Raw genomic sequence first — 22168 nt, 5'->3', positions numbered from 1 at the left:
ATAACGTTCATTGCTTGCTCAGGGGTCTGCAGGTTGGTTGTGTGGCACTGCTCCAGATCATGGGGTCAGATTCAGGGTTTGCCCTTGTTCAGGCCGAAGGAGTGCCTCCCTGGGGCACATCGTTTTCTCATGGCGAAAGATAGCGGAGCAAGAGCCAAGCTAAATCAAGCATATTGAAAACTTTTTCAGATTTGGTGAACATCATATTCCCTCACTTTCCATTGCCTAAACAAGTCATCTGTCAAGACTCATTAATAAAATGGAGGAGTACAGATGGTCCCCTACTTATGGTGGTTCAACCTAATTTTTCAGACGAGATCGGGCGCGTTCAGGGTGGTATGGCCGTAGACTCAACCTAATTTTTCGACTTTACAGTGGTGTAAAAAGTGATACACATTTCACACTTTGCCGGGGTTAGCAGTATGTAGGACGCTACTGTCTTATGTGGCTGAGCAGCAGCGGTGAGCCGCAGCTCCCAGCCAGCCAGGTAGTCACAGGGTGAACAACCGCTACACTTACAAGTATTCTGTGCCCAAACAGTCATCCTGATTTTCACTTTCGGGACACTACTCAATAAATTACGTGAGATACTCCAACAACTTTATTATAAAATAGGGTTTGCATCAGATGATTTTACCCATCCATAGGCTAAGGTAAGTGTTCTGAGCATGTTTAAGGTAGGCTAGCCTAAACTATGATGTTCAGTAGGTTAGGTGTATTAAATGCATTTTCAACTTACGATGTTTTCAACTTGTGAGGGTTTATTGGGACATAACCCCATCATGAAGTCAAGGAACATCTATATCCTGGGTTGGGTGGGGGAGAGATTTACGGGACAGTCTGCCATTTTTTTTTAAGGGTTTAGTAGCATTTAACTTTTCTAGAATGGCAAGGTCCTGAAATTCTAGATTCTGGTTCCCGTTCATTTCTGCTTTTAAAGTGGCCAGTTCTTTCAAATGCAGCTAGTAGCCACCAACACACTACTAAAGTTTTGCTTTCCAATCTCTTCTAGAGCAGGGGTCAGCTAACTTTTTCTATAAAGGCTTGACAGTAAATATTTTAGGCTTTGCAGATGATAGAGTCTCACAGCTATTCAACTCTGCCATTGTAACACAGAAGCAGCTGTATACAGTAAGTGATTAAATGGGCAGGACTGTGTTCTAATAAAACTTTCTTCACAAAAACAGACAGGCCTTAATTTGTTAACCCTTGTTCTAGAGTTTCAGGTTCATTATGCAAGTGTTGTGCTTTCCAAGTGATTGCAAGGGGCGGTATCATGAAGTGTATTGCTATTATATAACCTGGATCACCTATCCAACCTCTGGTATTAGTTTCCCTGCTGCCTGCTGATCAAACTGCTAAGCTGTGATCCTGTGTTTATAATAGTAACATCCCACTTCTGGCACTAAGGTCAGTGTTAGACTAGTATAAAGGAAAAACATTTCTAGGTGTCTCCTTTACTCTTACATTATTACTTCTAACACTAAATGTGTGGTAGTTTTTCCCACACCAAACAAGTCTCAGGTTCTCTGGACACCGGCTGGGGATCTTGTATTTTAACTTAGTCCTGATATTACCTACCTGGATAGCATCAGATCCAACAGGTTAAGGGATCAGTTCTACAAGTGCCTGCTGTTCAGATGCCATCTCAAACCCAGGTTGTTATCTGTGGTTTTGACCTACTGGTTGTAATTCAGAGGTTTGCAAAACCCCCCTCCTCAGGCTCAATTAATTTGCTAGAGTGGCTCACAGAAATCAGGAGAACATTTTACTTACTAGATTACCAGTTTATTACAAAGGACATAACCAGAAACAGCCAAATGGAGAAATGTATTGGGGAAGGTAAATGGGAAGGGGCCAGAGCTTCCATGCCCTTTCTGGGTGCACCAGTCTCCCAGCATTTATGCATGTTCACCAACCTGCAAGTTCTCCTTACCAGTCCTTTTGGTTTTTTATGGAGACTTCACTACCTGGCATGATTGATTAAATCATTGGCCTTTGATGATGGAACTCAGTCTTTAGCCCTCTCCACTCCCTGGAGGTTTGGGGTAGGAAATGCTGAAAGTTCCAACCCTTTAATTACTTTGTTGTTTCTCCTGGCAATCAACCCCCATCCTTTGAAACTTTCCAGAAGTCACCTCATTAACGTAAACTGTGGTAGGAGCAGGAGTACAGGGGTGCAGGAGGAGGTGGTACAGAGGTAGAGGGAGAGAGAGAGAGAATCTTAGGCAGGCTCCATGCCCAGCATGGAGCCAGACATATGGGGCTCAGTTTCACAACTCTGAGACCTGAGCCAAAATCAAGAGGCCCATGCTCAACTGACTGAGCCACCCAGGTGCCCGGAAAGGGACTTCTTATGAATAACAAAAGGCACTCCTTTCACCTTTATTGCTCTTACCTTTTAGGTAATTCTAAGGGTTTTAGGAGCTGTGTGCCTGTAATTGGGACAAAGACCAAATACACACTTCTTATTATAAATAACAGCGTTACCACTAGGCTATGCCAAGGTAACAAATAAACCCTAAATTCGTAGTAGCTTAACACAACTAAGGTTTATTTTCCACACTACATGTCCAGGGTAGATCATGGTAGGGTAAGGATTCTGCCTTACTTAGGTGCTCAACAACCTGGGCTGACGGAAGATCCACTACCTGGAATGGTACTAATCAACAAAGCAGAGGAAGAGACGACAGGATGTTGTGCATGGCCCTTCTGTTCTTCGCTCCCGCTCCCGTCCTATTGACTAGAACTAATCACAGTTAGTTCCTGCATGTAAGGAAGCTGAAAAATTTGGGGGGAGAAGTCGGAATATTAGGTTAGTTCTACTTCCTCTGCCACAAATTTATACAAGTTCACTTATTCTTCTCATATATAATTAACAATGTTACTAACATCTGTAGAAAGGTATAGATTGATATACAAAGATGAATTTCAGGTAATATTCTTTGAAGCATTTTTTTGACTGTTTTTTCTTGATAAAAAATATTTCTAAAAAAGTATTGTGCTCTTAATCTTTCCAAAATAAAGTGTTTAAGGTTGAAATCTTATCTCTAGGCTAGAATGCAGTAGTATAAAGAGCCATTAATCTTTACCCATCACAGTAGATACTGAAGTAGTGTCAAAGCTTGCAATATGTAATTCTTGAACAGGCTGTGTTACTTTGCTGAGATAATGTATTTTGTAAATAATGTTCAGTTTATATTTACAGAATAGCAATAATGAAAATTTTCATCTTCTATTTCACTAAGCCTGTTGATACCTGTTTTTAACTTGAAAAATCCCTTAGATTACATATCTTCTAAACCCATTCATGATCACCTGTCAAAATATGCTAAAGACAAGATATGTTATTTTCTGGATGCAAACGTTACAAAAGTGTAAACTGTCTTTCAGGCCAGCTTTTTTTCTTTTGTATTAATCACTGGCATTGAATGTTATATACTACTTGTCAGTACCAGTAATGGAATGGTTTTGTGGTGTGGATATACTGTGCTTGCTTTCTTTGGTTTCTTGGTTCATAATAAGATTCATCGGAGCTAACAGGCAGTGTGTTGGACTTGAAGTCATGAATGCCTTTTAACGATCATAACACAGAATTCCTTAAGGTTGGGTTAGGTGGAAAATTCTTCACAAGGACATTATTTAGTAGCATCAACAGCAAGTAATTTTATGGATTAGTGGCACCAAGACAGTGGTGTCCGACTTCCATGGGCAGATGACAATTTTATGAACAAATTTGTGTAATTTCAAGTGGGAATCCAGTTATGGAAAGACTGATAATGACCATTTCAGTCCTTTAGAATTGAAAGTCTGCCGGTTTGAAAGGTCAAATGACATTTGCTTGGATTGACATGGAATGACCCATTGTTGACTTGTAATATCTATATAAAGCTTACTGTGACTTTAAAATGAGATTTTTGGGGGGCGCCTGGATGGCTCAGTCGGTTAAGCATCTGCCTTCAGCTCAGGTCGTGATCTCAGGTTCCTAGAATCAAGCCCTGCATCGGGTTCCACACTCAGCGGGGAGTCTGCTTGAGATTCTCCCTCTCCCTCTGCTCCTCCCCTCCCCACTCGTTCTCTCTCTCAAATAAAATCTTTTTTTTTTTTTTTTTTTTTTTTTTAAAGATTTTATTTATTTATTTGAGAGAGAGAGCACATGAGAGGGGGGAGGGTCAGAGGGAGAAGCAGACTCCCTGCTGAGCAGGGAACCCGATGCGGGACTCGATCCAGGGACTCCAGGATCATGACCTGAGCCGAAGACAGTCGCTTAACCAACTGAGCCACCCAGGCGCCCTCAAATAAAATCTTTTTTAAAAAGATTTTATTTGAGAGGGAGAGAACACGCTAGCAGGGGGAGGGGCAGAGGGAGAGGGAGAATCTCAAGCAGATTCCCCGCTGAGTGTGGAACCCGATGCAGGGCTTGAATCCATGACTCTGAGATCACGACCTGAGCCAAAATCAAGAGTTGGACACTCAACCAACTGAGCCACCTGGGCAGCCCTAAAATGAGATTTTTAAAAAATATGGTAATTTAGTATACAAGTGAGCATAAATGCTAACTTAGGATTCTCTTTCTTTTACTATAATAACTTTGAAATGCCTTACAAACTGCTTTTATTGCACTTGATTGAAAATTTCTAGCTAATCATAATTTCTAGAAAATAAAACATTACAAATTAATCTGTATGTAGGTATTCATAAGTGAAAAATGCCATCAAGCTAATTTCTCAACATTGCCTGTTACGATGAATCTGAGCAGTGTGATGTTGATTATAATGAGAGAAACTACAACAGTTATCATGAATTGTTTTATAAGTAATCTAATAATGGGACACCTGGGTGGCTCAGTGGGTTAAGCATCTGACTTGATTTCAGCTCCGGTCATGATCTCAGGGTCGTGGGGTGGAGCCCCATTTCAGGTTCCCTGCTCAGCAGGGAGTCTGCTTGGGATTCTCTCTCTCCCTCTGCCCCACCCCCTGCTCACTCACACACTTCCTCTCTCTCTCTCTCAAATAAATAAATAAAATCTTTTTTTAAAAAAGTGATCTAATAACCTGTAAACTGTAAAATGTTTATATATATCATAGCAGTCATTTCTTTGTTTTTAATATTTTGAAGGACTTAAAGCCCAGTAATATAGTGGTAAAATCAGACTGCACTTTGAAGATTCTTGACTTTGGACTGGCCAGGACTGCAGGAACTAGTTTTATGATGACACCTTACGTAGTGACTCGCTACTACAGAGCACCTGAGGTCATCCTAGGGATGGGCTACAAAGAAAACGGTCAGCAAACACTATTTACTTGAAATACTGTTATTTGCTTTTGTTTATCAGATTTCTTATGTAAAATTTTTAAGCTGAAGTGCATAGAAGTTAAATGTATCACTGAAATGTTTATCACAAGTTTGAAAGTAACTATAAATTTTGTCATAAATGTTTGGAAAAACTTGGGGCCCCTGTTTATTTAAATATAAGTACATAACTATCAACACTACAGCTGGATAAAGGATTTGTTGCAGTGGCTCCTAAAACAGAACGTAATGCCATTTGCTTGCCTATAACTTGAAAATGAGTATTTCTAACGGGCTCAAGGAAGTATATGGTGGACTGACAGTTTATCTTTAGTAATAATCCTACTTTGCATTAGTGATGTTTGAACCTATTTCTAAACGTATGAAACTAAAGTTATAGCACTTAGTGTAAACTTTAAGAGCTACAGTGAGGCCATTCTGCAAAGCTGATGGATAATTAAGGTGATCTTTTGGAAGAAACAGTGTTTCATCAGAGCCTTGTGTCCCACCTTAAAGAAATGGCATTATTATATGTGGGTATATTCAATTAAATATTTCAGCATTAGAATCAAGGTTGAAGAAAATGATCAGGCATGTAGTTCACGTATGTTTTAAAATGTTATATATATATGTACATACATGTAACTTAAGAAGTTTTGTTGAATCGCAGATATTTAGGACATAAATAAATCTACACAGGATTATTATGGACTTAAACTGTAACTTTTAAAATGTGGTCATTTCATCGAAAATACTCCCTAGAATAGGACCTAGATGTTTTTTTTTTTTTTTTAGTAAGGAATCTGGAACAGCAGTTCACTTTGAATCAAGAAACTCTTATTAATCTTCAAGATTCGTTTTTATAAAAGACAACATTGAACTGAGGATTTTAGCTTAATTTCCTTTACTTTTCTGAATTAATTAAAAACAAATACTTCAAATATTTATGATTATTTTCTTTAACATGCTGTTTTTTCTTACTCTCTAAAATTGTTTTATACCTTAGAATTCAGTGAGTTGGATTTAGTATTAGACTCTTTTGAGAAATGAGACTTTCAGTGACCATCATAAAGATTACTTTTGCATTTGCTATAAAGCTATCAATTGTCACAGATACTGTCACTCAGTGTCCTATAAATGTGATCTTAGTGATAGCTTCCTACCAGAAATTAGCACCAAGAGAAACTATCATAAAGAATTGACATGCTTTCCTGTCTTAGATAGGAATTGTATAGATCACTTTATTGCCCATTTTTGCCTCAGGAAACAAAGTCGAATGTAATGCTTAATCATGATAACAATAAGGTTAAACATTAGAACTTCCTTCTTTCGGTAACATCCCACTCCCACTTGTTTTAACAACTTTGTTTTGTCTTTTATTGCAAGCTACCGTAAAGCTTTTTACGAACTGTAATATAATGGAATATATTTAAACTGCCTAATAGACTAAGCAGTTAGACCATTTAAAGCTAGTTTTGTGTTTGAATCAGGCACACCATATTTTGAGAAAGTCTTCACTAACCCAGGCAATATCTTCTCATGCTTGCAGATTTTGAAATTTGTTTAAAAATATGTTTTTCTTAAGGTCACCTGCATAAATTACGTCCTGGATATTTAAAGTTTGCTCTTCTTTAAAATCTATAGGGAAATTTATTGTGGTAGATTTATTCCAAAAATGAAAACCTTGGAAAAAAATTGTTCTCTGAACTGATTTATGAGTATTACCTTTTCCTCTAAAATTTTATTCTTGAAAGTTGAATCATATAGAGTCATATGAATTTTAATATGAAATTTTAGAGAAACTTTAGTTCTACAGGATTTCCAAAATTTATTCCCACCTTTGTTACAAAGATTCTGTAATGAGCTGGCAGTCTCTTTATGAGTACATTAGAAAGTACAGACTTCTAATTTCATAAGTCCACCAGCATGGGCACTTCTCCCTAACACTTACTTCTTCCCCTTTCTTCTTTTGCTCTTAAAAAGGACCTTGAAACTTCAAAAACATATGCAAGTTTCTAAGGCTTTCTTTTTAAATTGCTTATTCTTCCCCTCTTCTATTAAACTGCAACCACCTACTCTCCTTTTTTTTAAATTGAAGTATATAGTAGGCATACAATATTATGTTTCAAGTGTACATCATAGTAATTCAGTCTTTATATATACATTATGAAGTGATCACCACAATGGATCTAGCTACCTCCTCTCCTTTTTTTTTTAACCAAATTTTCAAACCAAAGATATAAAATGTCAGGGTGTATTAGTGAACCAGGTGGAGATTTCCAAATTGCCATTTTCTTTGTCTAGCAGATTATTTCCAGCATTGAGAGCTCCCATTAAAAGTTGATGAGGGTCAGTAAGTCAACAAGGAGACTCCATGTAGATAAATCTGTGGGAGCTTTCATATTATATCCAACTAAAACTAACTTCTTAAACGAAAGCAGTTTGGTTTTATGGGTTTAAAAAACCTTACGTGGAAAACATATAAAATATACTTCTTTTATGAAGTTTTGTTCATTGATTATTTGTTCATTTTCTATGCACTTGTTCCTTTTGGGATAATAGGGTAAATGTATTGTGACATTGCCAAGAAAATAGTAACTCAATTCAGAATAAACATAGGACTTCTCAAATAAATTTATCCAGTTTGAAATCCAGTTTGAAAATTTCTGAAGAGCTTTTGATTAACTTTTTAATTGTAATGACTCATAGAAACACATTCTTTCTGTTAAATATTTTAATATACTAGATTATTTCTGCTCATGCTTTTTTCTTTTATTTGACTTAAAGAGAGAGTATAATGCACAGTTGAACCTCAAAATAGCGTCAAGATTTTATTATTTAAATTTTGCTGCCTCGTGTTCATTTTCAGCCTTATTTGAAAAGATGTGTTCGGTTCTGTTTCATATTTTATGAACAATTTTTAGAGACAAAATTTATAGGTTTTTCAGTTACGTGATTTCTGTGCATAGCTCTCACTTTAAAATTAGATATGTAGTTAAAAGGCTACACTTCACATTTGCTTTTGTGAATCAAAGCCTTTTGAAAAATATTTTGTGTTTTAAATTATTCCATTAGCTAAAATTAAAATCACTTTTTTCTTTTTGTGATGTTTTGCAGTTTTTATATAATGCAGTCATATTATGCTTCTTTGATTTTAACGACCTTTTGCTTTGCTTTTCCTTCTTTTGTGCTGCAAACATATAGTGGATTTATGGTCTGTGGGGTGCATTATGGGAGAAATGGTTTGCCACAAAATCCTCTTTCCAGGAAGGGACTGTATCCTTGTGCTGCTGCAGCAGTTAAATTAGTTAGGTGATGAACTTCCTTATATTCTCTAATGAAAATAAATATGGTACATTCATATATATGGGTTTCTTTAAACAAATGTAAAGTTTGTGGCTGTTATAGTTCAAAAATTGTTGAGACAAGAAGCTGAAATATTTGTAGGCTGCATCTGGCAGTAGGACATACAGTCTCTGCTGGTAGTTAGAGCACATTCACTGTCATTCATTTTTATTTTATACTGCTTTCTATAATTTTAAAGTATACATGGTGTATGTGATTTTTTTTAATGTTTAAATATTTTTTTTTTATTTTAACCAAAATCTTTATGTTAATGTCATTGCATTTTGTTTTCAGTTGACATTTGGTCAGTTGGGTGCATCATGGGAGAAATGATCAAAGGTGGTGTTTTGTTCCCAGGTACAGATCGTATCCTTATCTTTGGCCTAAAATGTAGTTTCTGAAGGTCAAAATGTATGGTAGCACTTCAGCTTGGTCAGGTGTAATGTATTTTTGTCTCTCCCTGATAATGAAGTATTGTTAAATTACTCTTTCAAAATACCACCTGCTATTTGACATAGACTTTCCTTTCCCTCATTTATTGTTTTATATGTTAATTCTGACAACTGCTCAAGTTAATTATCCACAATTACTTGCTGGCTTTGAGTTGATTTATTTAACCTAAATCAAAAATCATGGCTTGCATTAAAATTTCTAATAATTATACACTTGAGGAAGTCTAGAAGTACTTAGGACTTAATATGAATTTTAGAATTGTCTGTTGCTTCTGTTCATCCTTTTGTTTTGTTCCCCCAACCACCTCCTCTTTTGTTAATGTTCTTTGTGTTTTGTGTCTTTTGGTTGTTGTCTCATTGCTCAACATAACATACTGATTTTTTCATCTGAGAATTTTAGCAGTAATAGTTTTATATTGTGAGTAGATTTGGATTCATTCTTTTTGTTCATCTGACTAGTTTCAGTATTTATATTAACAGTGATCTGTTATGTGTTTATCAGTTAGTAACACTTAGAATTGTTATAGGAGGAGGAATGGGAAAAACCGTACTCACTGGGTTATAGTAGGAAAGTTTGAGTTAGTCTGCAGGGAGGACTTGGAATATAAAAACTAGGATGAAAAAGACCAGGGAATCTTAACCTCACAACTTACCAAAACGCAGACTCATTTTCTTAGGTTTCAGAGCTTTAAAAACATTTTAATTAACATAAGCTAAACAAAGAATGGCAAAAGAAAATGCCACTTTTGTTAAAGCCATCATTTTTATTGCTAGTGGTTATTTTCTGTTAGTGCAGAAAACAAAAAAATATAGGACAGATAATAAATATTTCTTATCCTCCAGGAAATGCATTCACATTTTCTGATAAGCTGGAACAAAAGACAGATTTTGTATTCTAGAATTATGTACAGTTTAAATTTAGAGTCCCTGTAGGTAGTAATTGTCATTATTCCTTGAGTCACTTACCATTTGTATTTAGAATTTGTGGGTTTAAGCTTCTGTTTTAATGGTAAAATCAGTATTAGTAGACACACACACACACACACACACACACACACACAATAAGGTTAACAAAGCTTATTTATTGATACTTTGTATCTACAGTCATTGCCTTTTACAAGGTGGCTGTAAGAGAAGATTTATAACTGCCACATTCTTTTCTTAGGATTTTTTAAATTGCCGTTTTCTTGTTATTTTAATATAGATATGGCTAATGTGTTGAACATTAGATACAGAGTATTTTTCTTAGCTACTTGATATTAGATATTGATCAGTGGAATAAAGTTATTGAACAGCTTGGAACACCATGCCCTGAATTCATGAAGAAACTACAGCCAACAGTAAGGACTTATGTTGAAAACAGACCTAAGTATGCTGGATACAGCTTTGAGAAACTCTTCCCCGATGTACTTTTCCCAGCTGACTCGGAACACAACAAACTTAAAGGTACTTTTTATAAATATGTATATTTAGTCCCATTTGGGGTGTGTGTGTGTGTGTGTTTATGTTCTTAAGGGATATAACCCAGCGTTCTCTCGGGGTGGGGGAAAAAAGGGAAAGGTTTTAGTTAAATTTTTGTTATTTTATTTTATTTTTATTTTTTTGTAGTTCTGTTTTTTAAATCATATGTATGACCTGATTTTATAGTAAAATCTATTCTTTTTAAAACATTTACTTTTTGATAAATGATAGTTTCAAGTTTCTAAAATTTATGATAATTTAAAAACTTTTATGAAATACATGTACATTAACATCATTTTTTTTTACAGCCAGTCAGGCAAGGGATTTGTTATCCAAAATGCTGGTAATTGATGCATCTAAAAGGATCTCTGTAGATGAAGCTCTCCAGCACCCGTATATCAATGTTTGGTATGATCCTTCTGAAGCAGAAGCTGTAAGTTCTTTTCTTAATGTTTGAAGAATATATTGAATTAAAGTTAGGTTTGGAGGAAATTTTTTAATTTTAAATAAAAATATACATAAATGATTATGGTGTTTTTCTGTTTTTGCATGAATAGTATCTTAAGTTAATGAGCATATCCAAGCACCCTCCACACAAAATAAAGTTACATCCCACTATTTCTTGCCTTTTTGCCTTGGTACATGATGCGCTAGAATGTTGAGCACTTTGGGAGAACATTCTGACTAGTTTAGTTACAAAACAGACTGTTGTGTCCAAAGCATAGCACAATTCTGTGATGTAAATGTGACAATTTCAAAAACTAGAAGAAAAGAAAAAGAGAGTTAAACATCTTTTTTCCTGTTGTGAAAATGTCATCCAAAACTAGTTTCTACATAAGAAGGCTGTTGGTGATTGGTCAGTGTTGGTCTAATGATGTATTTTTGAAAGTCTCTGCCTGGCTAATAATTCAAATAATTATAAAGAATTTATATACTACCAATAAACTGACTCAATTATTGTTGCCTTGTGTTTTTCAGCCACCACCAAAGATACCTGACAAGCAGTTAGATGAAAGGGAACATACAATAGAAGAATGGAAAGGTAACATTCACCAGATTCTTAGAGATGAAACTGGAAGAGCTTATGGATCTTTATGTTGATTTATTCATGTGAAGGAAATTAAAAATATTTTCTATTATTCATAACTGATATTTGGTAAAAAGACTATTAACATTTTTACAGAAGTAGAAAGTAAGTCTCCTTCTGTCCGTGACTTAATCTGAATCTCTCAGGTTTCCCACCCCGACACATTGATGCTTTCTGGAATTTTTATGTTCTTCCATAGTGTACAGATATACAAACTTGTGTTTGCTGTCTCCCTCATTTCCTCTCCCACTCTGTGTTAATCACAAATGGTGGTATACTGTGCACACTTGATTTGTTGATAAAATCATTTATCTTTGAGATTATTCTGTCTTGTTCCACGTATCTGGCTTATTTGGTTTAATAGCTGATTAGTGTTCTGTTGATGGCTGTGTCACAATTTCTGTATCCAACTCCCTCTTGAAGAGCTTTAAGTTGTGTCCAGGTTGTTGTTACAAACAACTCTGCAGTCTTCTTGTGCACATGTGATAACATGCCTGTAAGAAAAATCCTACAAGGAGATTTGCTGGGCCAAAGGATATTTTTCAAGTATTTCCAAATTATTCTCCAAAGAAATTTTAGCTGTTTATACTTCTGTCAGCATTGTGTAGGAATGTCTGTTTTACCCCCACCCTTAACCAACAGAGTGAGTTAATTTTTAATCTTTGTGAATCTAATATAGTAGTTCTACTTTGTGAATGTGGGTAAACGTTAATAATGCACTGACTGTCATAGAAATGTTAAAATATTTCTTTCTTTAAAAGAGTCACTGGATCATTGGGGCTAGACAATTTTTAGATCCTATTTACTTCCATTTGATTTGTTGTCATTTAGTAGTTTGACCACTTTTAGCTACGTGACTTTGGGCAAGTCACTTGGTCCCTTCTTTACCTGATCTTAAAATGGAGACAAAAGACGTTATTAAGAGCTTAAGTACCTAAATAGTTGGAAAGGCTAAAGGTAGTGGGGAGATATAAACCTGAACAGGTGATCCATCTATGAATCTATTTGGGAAGAATGAATTTGATTCTTTTTTCTTAGGAATAACCAAGATTAGTTTTCTCTGAGTTAACTTTTGGGAAACATGTAGTTAGACTCTATAGAGCCCACCAGAATGATAGAATTGAGTAGAACCTAGTACATCTGTATACGTAATAAGTAATGTACAAGGATGTAATTGTGGACCAAAGTATGTATTAAAATATCTTACCTGATATTTTTATATATCATTACATTTACAATAGACATTTATGTGTTTCCTGTAATCTTAATAGGCCACCAATTGTAAAACACACATAATTATACCACTAAGAGAAAACACTGCCAGTTGCACTGCATCATTGATTATAAGATGCAACTCCATTTCATAGATATTAAACTGGAAAAAGTGCATCTTAAAATTAGTGAAACATAGTACAGTTGACCCTTCCATCAATGCAGGGGTTGGGATACTGACTCACACACAGTCAAAAGTTCACATAGAGCTTTGGACTACCCCAAAACAACTGCTTATAACCTGCTGCTTTCTGGAACCTTTACTAATAACATAGTTGATGAACACATATTTTATATATTATATGTATTATATACTGTATTCTTATAATAAAGTAAGCTAGAGAAAAAAATGTTATTAAGAAAATCATAAGACAAAATACATTTACAGTACTGTACGTATATTTGTTGAAAAAAATCCACGTATAAGTGGACCCATCCATTTCAAACCTGTGTTGTTCAAGAGTCAGCTGTATTTTTGTTTGTGTATAAAGATGTATCTGTGATTTTGGATTACTCTAAACATGTTTACCTTTATTCTGTATCTTTTTCTCCTAGTCCAAGTGCAGCTCATTTACCCACAAACTGCCTTTTTTTAAGATCTACTTAAGAGTTTTAGCATTATAATAGAAAAAAAAATCCATTGCCAGAACCATTAGCTTACAGGTTGTTTTCCGTAATTAGTACTCCTAATTAGCTTTGGTTCCTATGCCCTAATACCTCTTCACAAATGGGTGTTGTTTTCTCTTTTTTAAAAAAAATCCTATTTGAAATACTTATCATTCCTTTTTGTTGCTTTCAAGAAAAGCATCTTCCATTCTTTCCTCTATCCAGACTTCCTGTTTTTCCTCCTTCTAAGACCAGAAGATTACCATAGCAAGCAAACTTAGCTGTCTTTAGCTCCTTTTCATTCTGACATATCCACTTACTTTACCTTATAATCAGAGATTCTTTATCAGCTTAATTTAAGGAATTAGATACCTTGAAATTCTTTGAACATTTTCTGGTTACATTTTTCTTAGAAGAGGGTTCATTGCTCTTACGCACTTCTCACAGGATTCCATGACCCAAAGAAGATGAATAATGGTGATGTAACATCCACTAGAAGGTTCTTCTGAAGTAGACATTCCGACCCACAAGGTGCATCACACTTGACATAGAAGAACACAGGGCAGGGGGCACATATGGCCTCAGGACAGCATCTGCTCTCCCTTCAGGTTGGAGCAGTGCTCACAACAGTCCACCTACTGTACAGTAAAAAAAAAAGATTTCCGTGGAGAAATATTGACTGTGATAGTATGTCATGCTTCAAATCATAAGGATTTGAAGGGTAGCTACCTGCTTTTTTAAAAAATAAAAATGTATTTATATTCCATTCTGATTAAAGAAGCTTTCATACATGCTTGCATTTAAATCTTTTAACAGATATCTGGATAAGCACCTGATGGACTATACCACAGCTCAGGAAATAGATGTGAATAAGACAAATGTGATTCAAGCCCTCACTGAGATTGAATTGAGCATTTGTAGTATGATGTGTAGGATGATACGGTATAGTACAAAATGCTGGTGGAGTAAAAAAGATAAGGCTTCTAACCCAAGCACTATCCTTAATCCAACTTTAGAAACATTAGTTATAGCACAGATTTTTTTCTTTTAGTATAGTTCATAGTTCAAGATCAGGGAATTGTTACTAACACCTTTGAATCTCAGACTGACACTTAAGGGACTCTTTGCCATTGAAAGGACACTATTAGAAATAGTTAACGTGTATAAAAATGTTTTACTTAAAACGTAGATATCTGTGAGATTGGCTCTCAGACTTTTGAAAAGTTTGTTTTTGTTCACTTCTTTTTCAGAGTTGATATACAAAGAAGTTATGGACTTGGAGGAGAGAACCAAGAATGGAGTTATAAGGGGGCAGCCCTCTCCTTTAGGTTGGTTACAATATAAGCTTGGTTAAGGTTACAGTTTACTTCTTCTGTGGTAATCTTCAGTTGCATGAATCCTGCAGTTTACCACGGTTCTTGTTCAAAGTTTAAGAAGTATAGGGAATACAACTTGGGTAGTTAAATTTGAAAGCACTGGTACACTGTTGTACCAATACATCATACTAATTAAAGATTTGCCTATTCCCATGCCCCTGGCTATTTCCTTGTTGCATTTGAAGACAAGCTCTCAGAGGACCTTTTGTATTCCAAAGTGTTTATTGTTCATCATTAGACAGAATAGTAGGATAATTTCAAACACTGAGATGCTGGGTTCTGGAGCAGTGGTTTTCAACCGGCTTTGATTGTTTGTTTTTTTATTGTTAGTCACCATACAGTACATCATTAGTTTTTGATGTAGTGGTCCATGATTCATTGTTTGCATATAACACCCAGTGCTCCATGCAATACATGCCCTTCTTAATACCCATCACCAGGCTAACCCACCCCCCCCCACCCCTTCCCCTCTAAAACCCTCAGTTTGTTTCTCAGAGTCCATCAACTGGCTTTGTTTTTAGCATCCTTCAGTGCCTAAAATTCAGCGCTAAAAATTCTTACTGCTCAATTTGGAAACCATTGCTTTTATTCCATAAATGTGTTAAGAACTATTGTATAACTTGAATTATTTAATAAACTCAAATTTGGAATGACCCTTATTTAGTGATCACATAGTTCAGAAATACCATAAAAAAGTACTTACCTAGAACATGAATCACCTTTAACATACTTCCCACCCCCCATGACATTCCCTCCCATTTCCTAACCCAACTCCCTTGAAAGGATTTCTCTATTGGTTATATATTCCTGTTTGTTTTTTTTTAATCCAGTAAATGCTTCTTAGCTATACTTTCACTAAAGGAAACAGTCTTCCCCTACTTTTTTTTAAAAAATATTTTATTTATTTACTTGAGGGAGAGAAAGAGTGAGAGCACAGAGGGAGAGGGAGAAGCAGCCTCCCCGCTGAGCTGGGAGCCTGACGCGGGACTCGATCCCAGGACCCCGGGATCATGACCTGAGCCAAAGGCAGACGCTTAACCAACTGAGCCACCCAGGCACCCCAGTCTTCCCCTACTTGATCTGTTTAATAAATCATATTTGCTTTTATCAAGTATTCATTAGAGTAAAAATAACAAGACTAGGGCATTTTAGTGACCCTGGCAAGTCATATAACCTCAGGCAAACTGGGACAGTTGAACTCTAAGGCCCTTTCTTTTAAAATGATTTTAGCCTTTGTCTTGGCTTTTGCTTTAAAACAAGATGACCAGGGGGCACCTGGGTGGCTCAGTAGGATACATGTCTTGACTTTGACTTCAGCTCAGGTTTTGACCTCAGGGTACTGGGATGGAGCCCCAAGTTGGGCTCCCTGCTCAGCCAGGAGTCTGCTTGTCCCACTCCCTCTGCCCCTCCTCCCACTCATGTGGTCTCTTCCCCTCTCTCTCAAATAAATGAATAAAATCTTAAAAAAAAAAAAAAAAAAGATGTACCAGAATACTGTTTGGAGTTTACAGTGAGAAGATAAGTCATTTTTAGTAGGGCAGGCAGTAGTTTTTAACTTTGTGGGTCATATATCTCTTTGAGATCCTCTCTCCAACAAAATGCAGTACAGTCTTCCATGTATTATCAGTATTATTCACGCACAACCTAATGAGCCTTTTCAAAGCCAAGAGGAAAAAAATTATTGACCACTAGAGGTAGCCAGTACAGTATAGGTAGCTCGGTGTGCAACTCTGTCTGCAACTGATTTGCTGTTTTGTTTCTCATAGCACAGGTGCAGCAGTGATCAATGGCTCTCAGCATCCATCGTCATCATCGTCTGTCAATGATGTGTCTTCAATGTCAACAGATCCAACTTTGGCCTCAGACACAGACAGCAGTCTAGAAGCGTCAGCCGGACCTCTGGGCTGCTGTAGATGACTACTTGGGCCTCGGGGTGGGGGGGTAGGGTGGGGGAGGTGGGGAGTCATTGAGTCATTGATAGAACTACTTTGAAAACAATTCAGTGGTCTTATTTTTGAGTGATTTTCAAAAATGTAGAATTCATTTTGTAGTAAAGTAGTTTATTTTTTTTAATTTCAAGTGATGTAATTTAAAACTTAAGTTGTGTTTTAAAACAGCAACAAAACTGTATTGTATTTTCGCTGTAATTAACTGTATAATGTAAACCTAATTATTTTATCATGGTTTAAAATTTTTGCATATTTGCTTTATCTTATGCTGCTGATTTTTTTTTTTTACTGAATTTGTAAGATTTTGTTTATCAAAGCAACTATTATGTGGTGACTTGCCTATATCATGAATTATTTAAGATTTTTATAGTTTTTTTATTAGAACTTTATTTCAAATGTTTTGTTCATGATGTTATCCTTCAGGGTTATGTGCTTATCAATGAAATAACCCCAGAGGAATGAGGGAAAATAACCTGTAGCCAGTTGTATTCAGGAATAACTACTGTAAATGATGAACGTGTTAAAAAACCTCCAATATTTGCTACTTGCCAATCCTAATTTAATTACAACAGTTGGTAGGTATCTTACATTGTTTTTTGGCAAAAGCCCCATCATCTAAATGGCAGAGTAACTCAGAGCATGTCTCTGAAGATGCTGGGCGTCTACTACCGTCCTCCTATTCCCCCACCGCACACAACAAAAGTAAAGTAAAAAGAATATGGTATTTTCTGCAAATTTGTGGCATGCTCAAAGCTTATGATCACATAAAGTCAAGAGGATACTTCATGAATAATACATTTCAATGCAAATAAACAGATGGTTCACTTCTACTAGCTATGAGCCTGTTTTTCTATACACTGAGTTAATCTACTCAGGCTGTAGGTCCCAGCAGTGGTCTAGAGTCTGGTCTTTCCCTTTCCTGCAGCCTCAGGCCCTTGGACCTTTCTGGTTTCCCATCACAGTATCAGTCAGTTGAGCACCAGTTGTCAAGGTGTTTCTGGCCATTTGATTCTACCTGTAGCATAATCATATTTATACTAGCTGTTGGGAGGTTCCAAAGCCTACTTCAGTTTCTGTAGGTGATGTATCAAATGAGCAATATATCGTTCATCTGAAAATAGTAGCACACAGCCATATATAGGATATCATTTTCTAAGGACTGTTTCTTCACATTGAGCAGAGCAGGCATAAGTGGTGGTTATTTAGTCTGAGTCTTTGTTTTTTTATACCTGATTTTCAATAAAACATGCAATGTGGATGTTGAGTAGTGTAAGAATGGTGCTGCTCCTGACAAGTGTATGTTAACTGTTTACATTTTATACCTGCAGGATTCTTTCTCCACAACTGAATTATTCTTAAGTAAATGTCATTGAAGTCTCATTATCTCTGAAATACATTCTCTGTATTGCCCCCAGGCACCTTTTGTTATTTTTGGAACAAGAGGGATTTCATGTAATGAACTAGGAAATGCATACTTAAGTAAATGACAAGGTTCTAGGCAGAAAGCCCATGGGAATTCATGACCAACAGGACCAAGAACTGGTGCATCTCAATATGCAGTGTCTGAAAGTTCGCTTGGCATGTTATTCGTATATTTAGTGCAAAATTCCTTTTGAGTTAGGTATTTTAGGTTATTGTTAATGTGCAATATTTAGGATTAAAATACATTAGCCTTTTTCTATCCTTTGAAATAGCAAGTTTGTTTTTGACGGTTTCAAGTCGTGATTTCCAGCCTCTTGAAGTTGTCAGCCTTTTTATCAATCCCTTTTCTACTCATACAACATGGTGCGTTAATTTTATTAAGCAAATTAGAGTTTTGAGACTATAACACCTCTTGAATTACAGAAACAGAATTGGATTTACGATTTTAGCAGAAATTTGAGCATGAGTGTGTTCTTAGTTTATATTTGGCAGTTAATCAGCTTTATTTTCCCTGGGATAGATTGTTTCGCTGTTGCACTTTAACAGCTGACATGCTTTCAGAAGTTTCCCATATTTTCTGTTTGATTCTAGTAAGCCATCTCTGTTGATTAGAGATCTTGCTTAAGCAAGGAAAACCAGGTGTTCTTACTGTATCATTTGTTAAATGCCAGCTCCCCCTTGCCAACCAGCGTGCTTCAGTTGATGCAGAAAAAAGCAACTCTTACTAGTTAGCATAGACTAAAATACTGAACAAATTCTATCCTGAAAACAAAGGCTGTTTGTTAATTGTTGCGTGCCCTGGGTTTTTAAAATGCAGTATCTAAATACAGCTTTCCCTCGTCTCTTAAATCTGTTAAGCTAAAGATGTACTGGTTCTTTTGATTTTACAAGCTTTTTGAACCTTTAAAACATCTTAAACATTTGTGTGTTGTTTTTTTTAAGAGAAATTACAAATAAGATTTCTGTCAAGCAGTACTTATGTAAAGCCACCTTGCTTCTCTTATAACTTTGGTTTTTCAACATTATATATTTAATATACCCATTGTCTTACTGTCAGAAAATTATTTTGATTTATTATTCAACTTTCTATCATTTTATTATTCAGCTTTATAGGAAAGAGACACTAATTCTTTCTACATAGTTCTTCCTGGTTACTACTCTGTTACTCTCTAATATATACTGACCATTTGTAAAATAATTGTGGTGTTGGGATTGCTTAATTATAATATACATAAATAGAGCATCTCAACTCTTTCATACTGTTTGCTGAACAGTTCTCGTTTTGTCACACGCCGTTGGCTGCTGATTGTTCCTGGTATGCACTCTTCCAGGTTGGTTCAAGGCACAGTGCTTCACACCAGACTTCCTAAGAGAAATGCCAGCCTCTTAAATGAGGAGGCTACCCACACAGCCCCCTTCATAGTACAGAGAAGCTTGATGGTATGCAAAGCAGCAAACTTTACTGTAAGCCCTTTCATTATTCTCTTCCATGTTAATCCTGCTGTTTTGTCTAAGAAGATGAAGGTAAAGAGGACATCAGTGTCTGATAGTGAGATCAGAAGCGGGCAAGTGAAACTTTTTGGGGTTACAGATAAGACTTGGTTTACACTGTCGGCCAGTATGTGCTATACATATGAAGACATAACTACTCAGTGTTGCCTAGGCACAAGCCTGCACAACATTTTGAGGTAAAGACATAGTCTATTTTCAAAAATACTGTTGTAGTTTGTGAGTGTTATTCATTAGTCACACATTAGCTGTAGAGTGAATGCATGAAGCCCCATAACCCCAGTAAACTCTTCTCAGTAGAAAAAGCAAACACCACTGTTCTGTCATTAGCAGCCCTCTTAAATGTTGCCTCCGTATCCTTTACATGTTAGTGTACATTGTGTTTCTATGATCTCTCTTAGCTTTTTCCTGAATCAGAGGAAACTGATTTTTCCTTAATAGCAAGAAAGATGAAGAGGTAAAGGGCATTGAAGCAGAAATGTATAGTTTGGGGTACGATTAGAAAACTCACAAGGAAAACAAACGTTCTAATTAATTTCAAACTAACTGCTCTTAGTTAAGTGCTCTTAAGGAGAGTCTCGTAAGAGTAACAATTTCTGGCCATTTCTAGTTTAGATTCTCTTCGTTCCTGAAACTTCTGAGAAATATTACCTGTGGATTAGTTTTGCACAATGTTCTATTCTCACAATAATTTACAAATTAAACTAGGTTTTTATTGAACTACCTCACACTAATTTTCTATGCTTTCCCAAGTAAGCTATTGCCCTTATTGTAAGCTCTTTACTGAGTGTGAATTATAAATGTGTGTTAAATACTTTATAGCCAATGTTGACACAATACCAGTAAGTGTGTAAAATATATACCTTGCATCAGTAAGAGAGACTCACGTGGAAAATCTTTCACTGTATATCTTGGAAAATTGTGTTAGATGTGTTCGTTGGACATTATTACTGTCTGTTTTTATAAGTAGAAACCTGCTCGTGATACCAGTCCATTCTTTACATTTTACAAAAGGAATAAATCTTAGTAAATTTTACGAAGAAATAAATTACTTTTGTAGGCCCGATATTTGGTATATTTTTGAGAAGCTCTTAATCTTTTAGCTGAATGATGAAGTTAAACTGAACTAGCTGTCTACCTGGACTGTGACATCTATTTTCTCATTACAGTTTATCCTGTTCAACGGGTTTTAAAACCTGGAAACCTGCATATGATAATTGACATTTGTTTTTCTCCCTCTATGATACCATTCCTTCTTCATTCCTGTTCCTTCCCTGTGTTCCATTCCCTCTCCTATCCTCTCCTCTAGACAAAACAAAATGGGGCACTTTGTAGGGAATGCTGAGATAATTATTGTGGTTTTTAATCATTCATGCCCTAGTCATTAAACATGCACCACTGGAATGTAAACATTGTTACCTAGTATGTTAATTGGTTATAATATTTTAAATAAAAAAAAAAAGTGGTATGAAAAATATGAAATTAAGAGTTTTTTCATTGAAAACAAAATGTAAATTTGTGGTAAAAAGTTTTTCTGGGTAATCTTAAGATTCCTGTGGATTGGGATTAAAGGGGTAGTAGTATTAGGGCAGGTTTCTTAGATTTGGATTTATACAGATTGTGAAGAGCCTAAAATACCACCCTGGGTTTCTGGTTTGTCTAGTCTTGTTTTTCTTGTGTTTAAAATCTGGAGAAACTTTATCTAAAAGGAATTTTCTTCAGTGCCTTTAACCTAGTCCTTGGTAACCATGTGGGAGAGCAGCCATCATGGCCACTTGGTAAAAATAAGTTTAAAGAGGATCTATTTAAAAATAAACTGGGGATTTCAGCTTTGAGTGTATTTTCACCTTCGCCATATTTATATTCTCTTTGCCTGTGCTGGCCAGGATGTCTCTGTATGACGACACTCCTCTATCTTGCTCAGCTCTTGCTCCAGAAAACCATCTTATCCATGCTGTCCCCACCCTCACCTGCACTGAAACTTCCCTGCTTTGAGGAAAGGACAGGACAGGGGGTAGGTCTTTACGTGATCACTGCTGCTCCATCAGCCGATGTGGTTGCCAACCTGGTGCATGCACTCACTGTTTTATCACAGTCATTGGAGAGGCCTCCAAGGAGAGACTGGGTGACAAAAGCAGACATCAAAGTGTTGAGTCAGTATTCATCCAGTTGTAATACCGCAGTGATGCTAAATAAGATGGGAGTAGTTCGTCCTTGTTAGTCTAGGTACTCTATTTATTTTAGTATTGTTCCTTCAAAGGTCCATTGACTTCATGTAAATAAAAACTGATTTGTACTGATTTTGTGGTTTAAAAATTTTTTTAGCTTTACAGTTAACGTACCAAATGTCTTTGGACTTTGTTTGAAACTAAAATACTTCAAATACGCTTTGTTAAT

At 36.0% G+C, this 22168-nt stretch overlaps 1 protein-coding gene across 4 annotated transcripts in view; it reads left to right on the top strand.

Annotated features, from left to right (window-relative positions):
* MAPK8 (mitogen-activated protein kinase 8) overlaps positions 1–19524 on the top strand; it is a 111656-nt gene extending 92132 nt beyond the window's left edge. For 2 of the 4 annotated variants that reach the window (XM_036103164.2, XM_078077466.1), the window contains 7 exons: positions 5119–5284; positions 8497–8568; positions 10353–10535; positions 10859–10983; positions 11529–11592; positions 14766–14843; positions 16663–19524. In XM_036103164.2, coding sequence (XP_035959057.1) covers positions 5119–5284; positions 8497–8568; positions 10353–10535; positions 10859–10983; positions 11529–11592; positions 14766–14843; positions 16663–16808 — 834 coding nt within the window. In that variant the 3' untranslated portion in view covers positions 16809–19524. Of the gene's footprint in view, positions 1–5118; positions 5285–8496; positions 8569–8931; positions 9004–10352; positions 10536–10858; positions 10984–11528; positions 11593–14765; positions 14844–16657 lie in introns of all 4 variants that reach the window. The other 2 variants (XM_036103162.2, XM_078077467.1) reach the window with 2 other exon arrangements.
* The last annotated feature ends 2644 nt before the right edge of the window (positions 19525–22168 follow it).

Source organism: Halichoerus grypus, chromosome 7 (genome assembly GCF_964656455.1).
Source record: "Halichoerus grypus chromosome 7, mHalGry1.hap1.1, whole genome shotgun sequence".
Taxonomy (NCBI): Eukaryota; Metazoa; Chordata; class Mammalia; order Carnivora; family Phocidae; genus Halichoerus; species Halichoerus grypus.
This window is presented reverse-complemented; position numbering and strand designations above follow the sequence as displayed.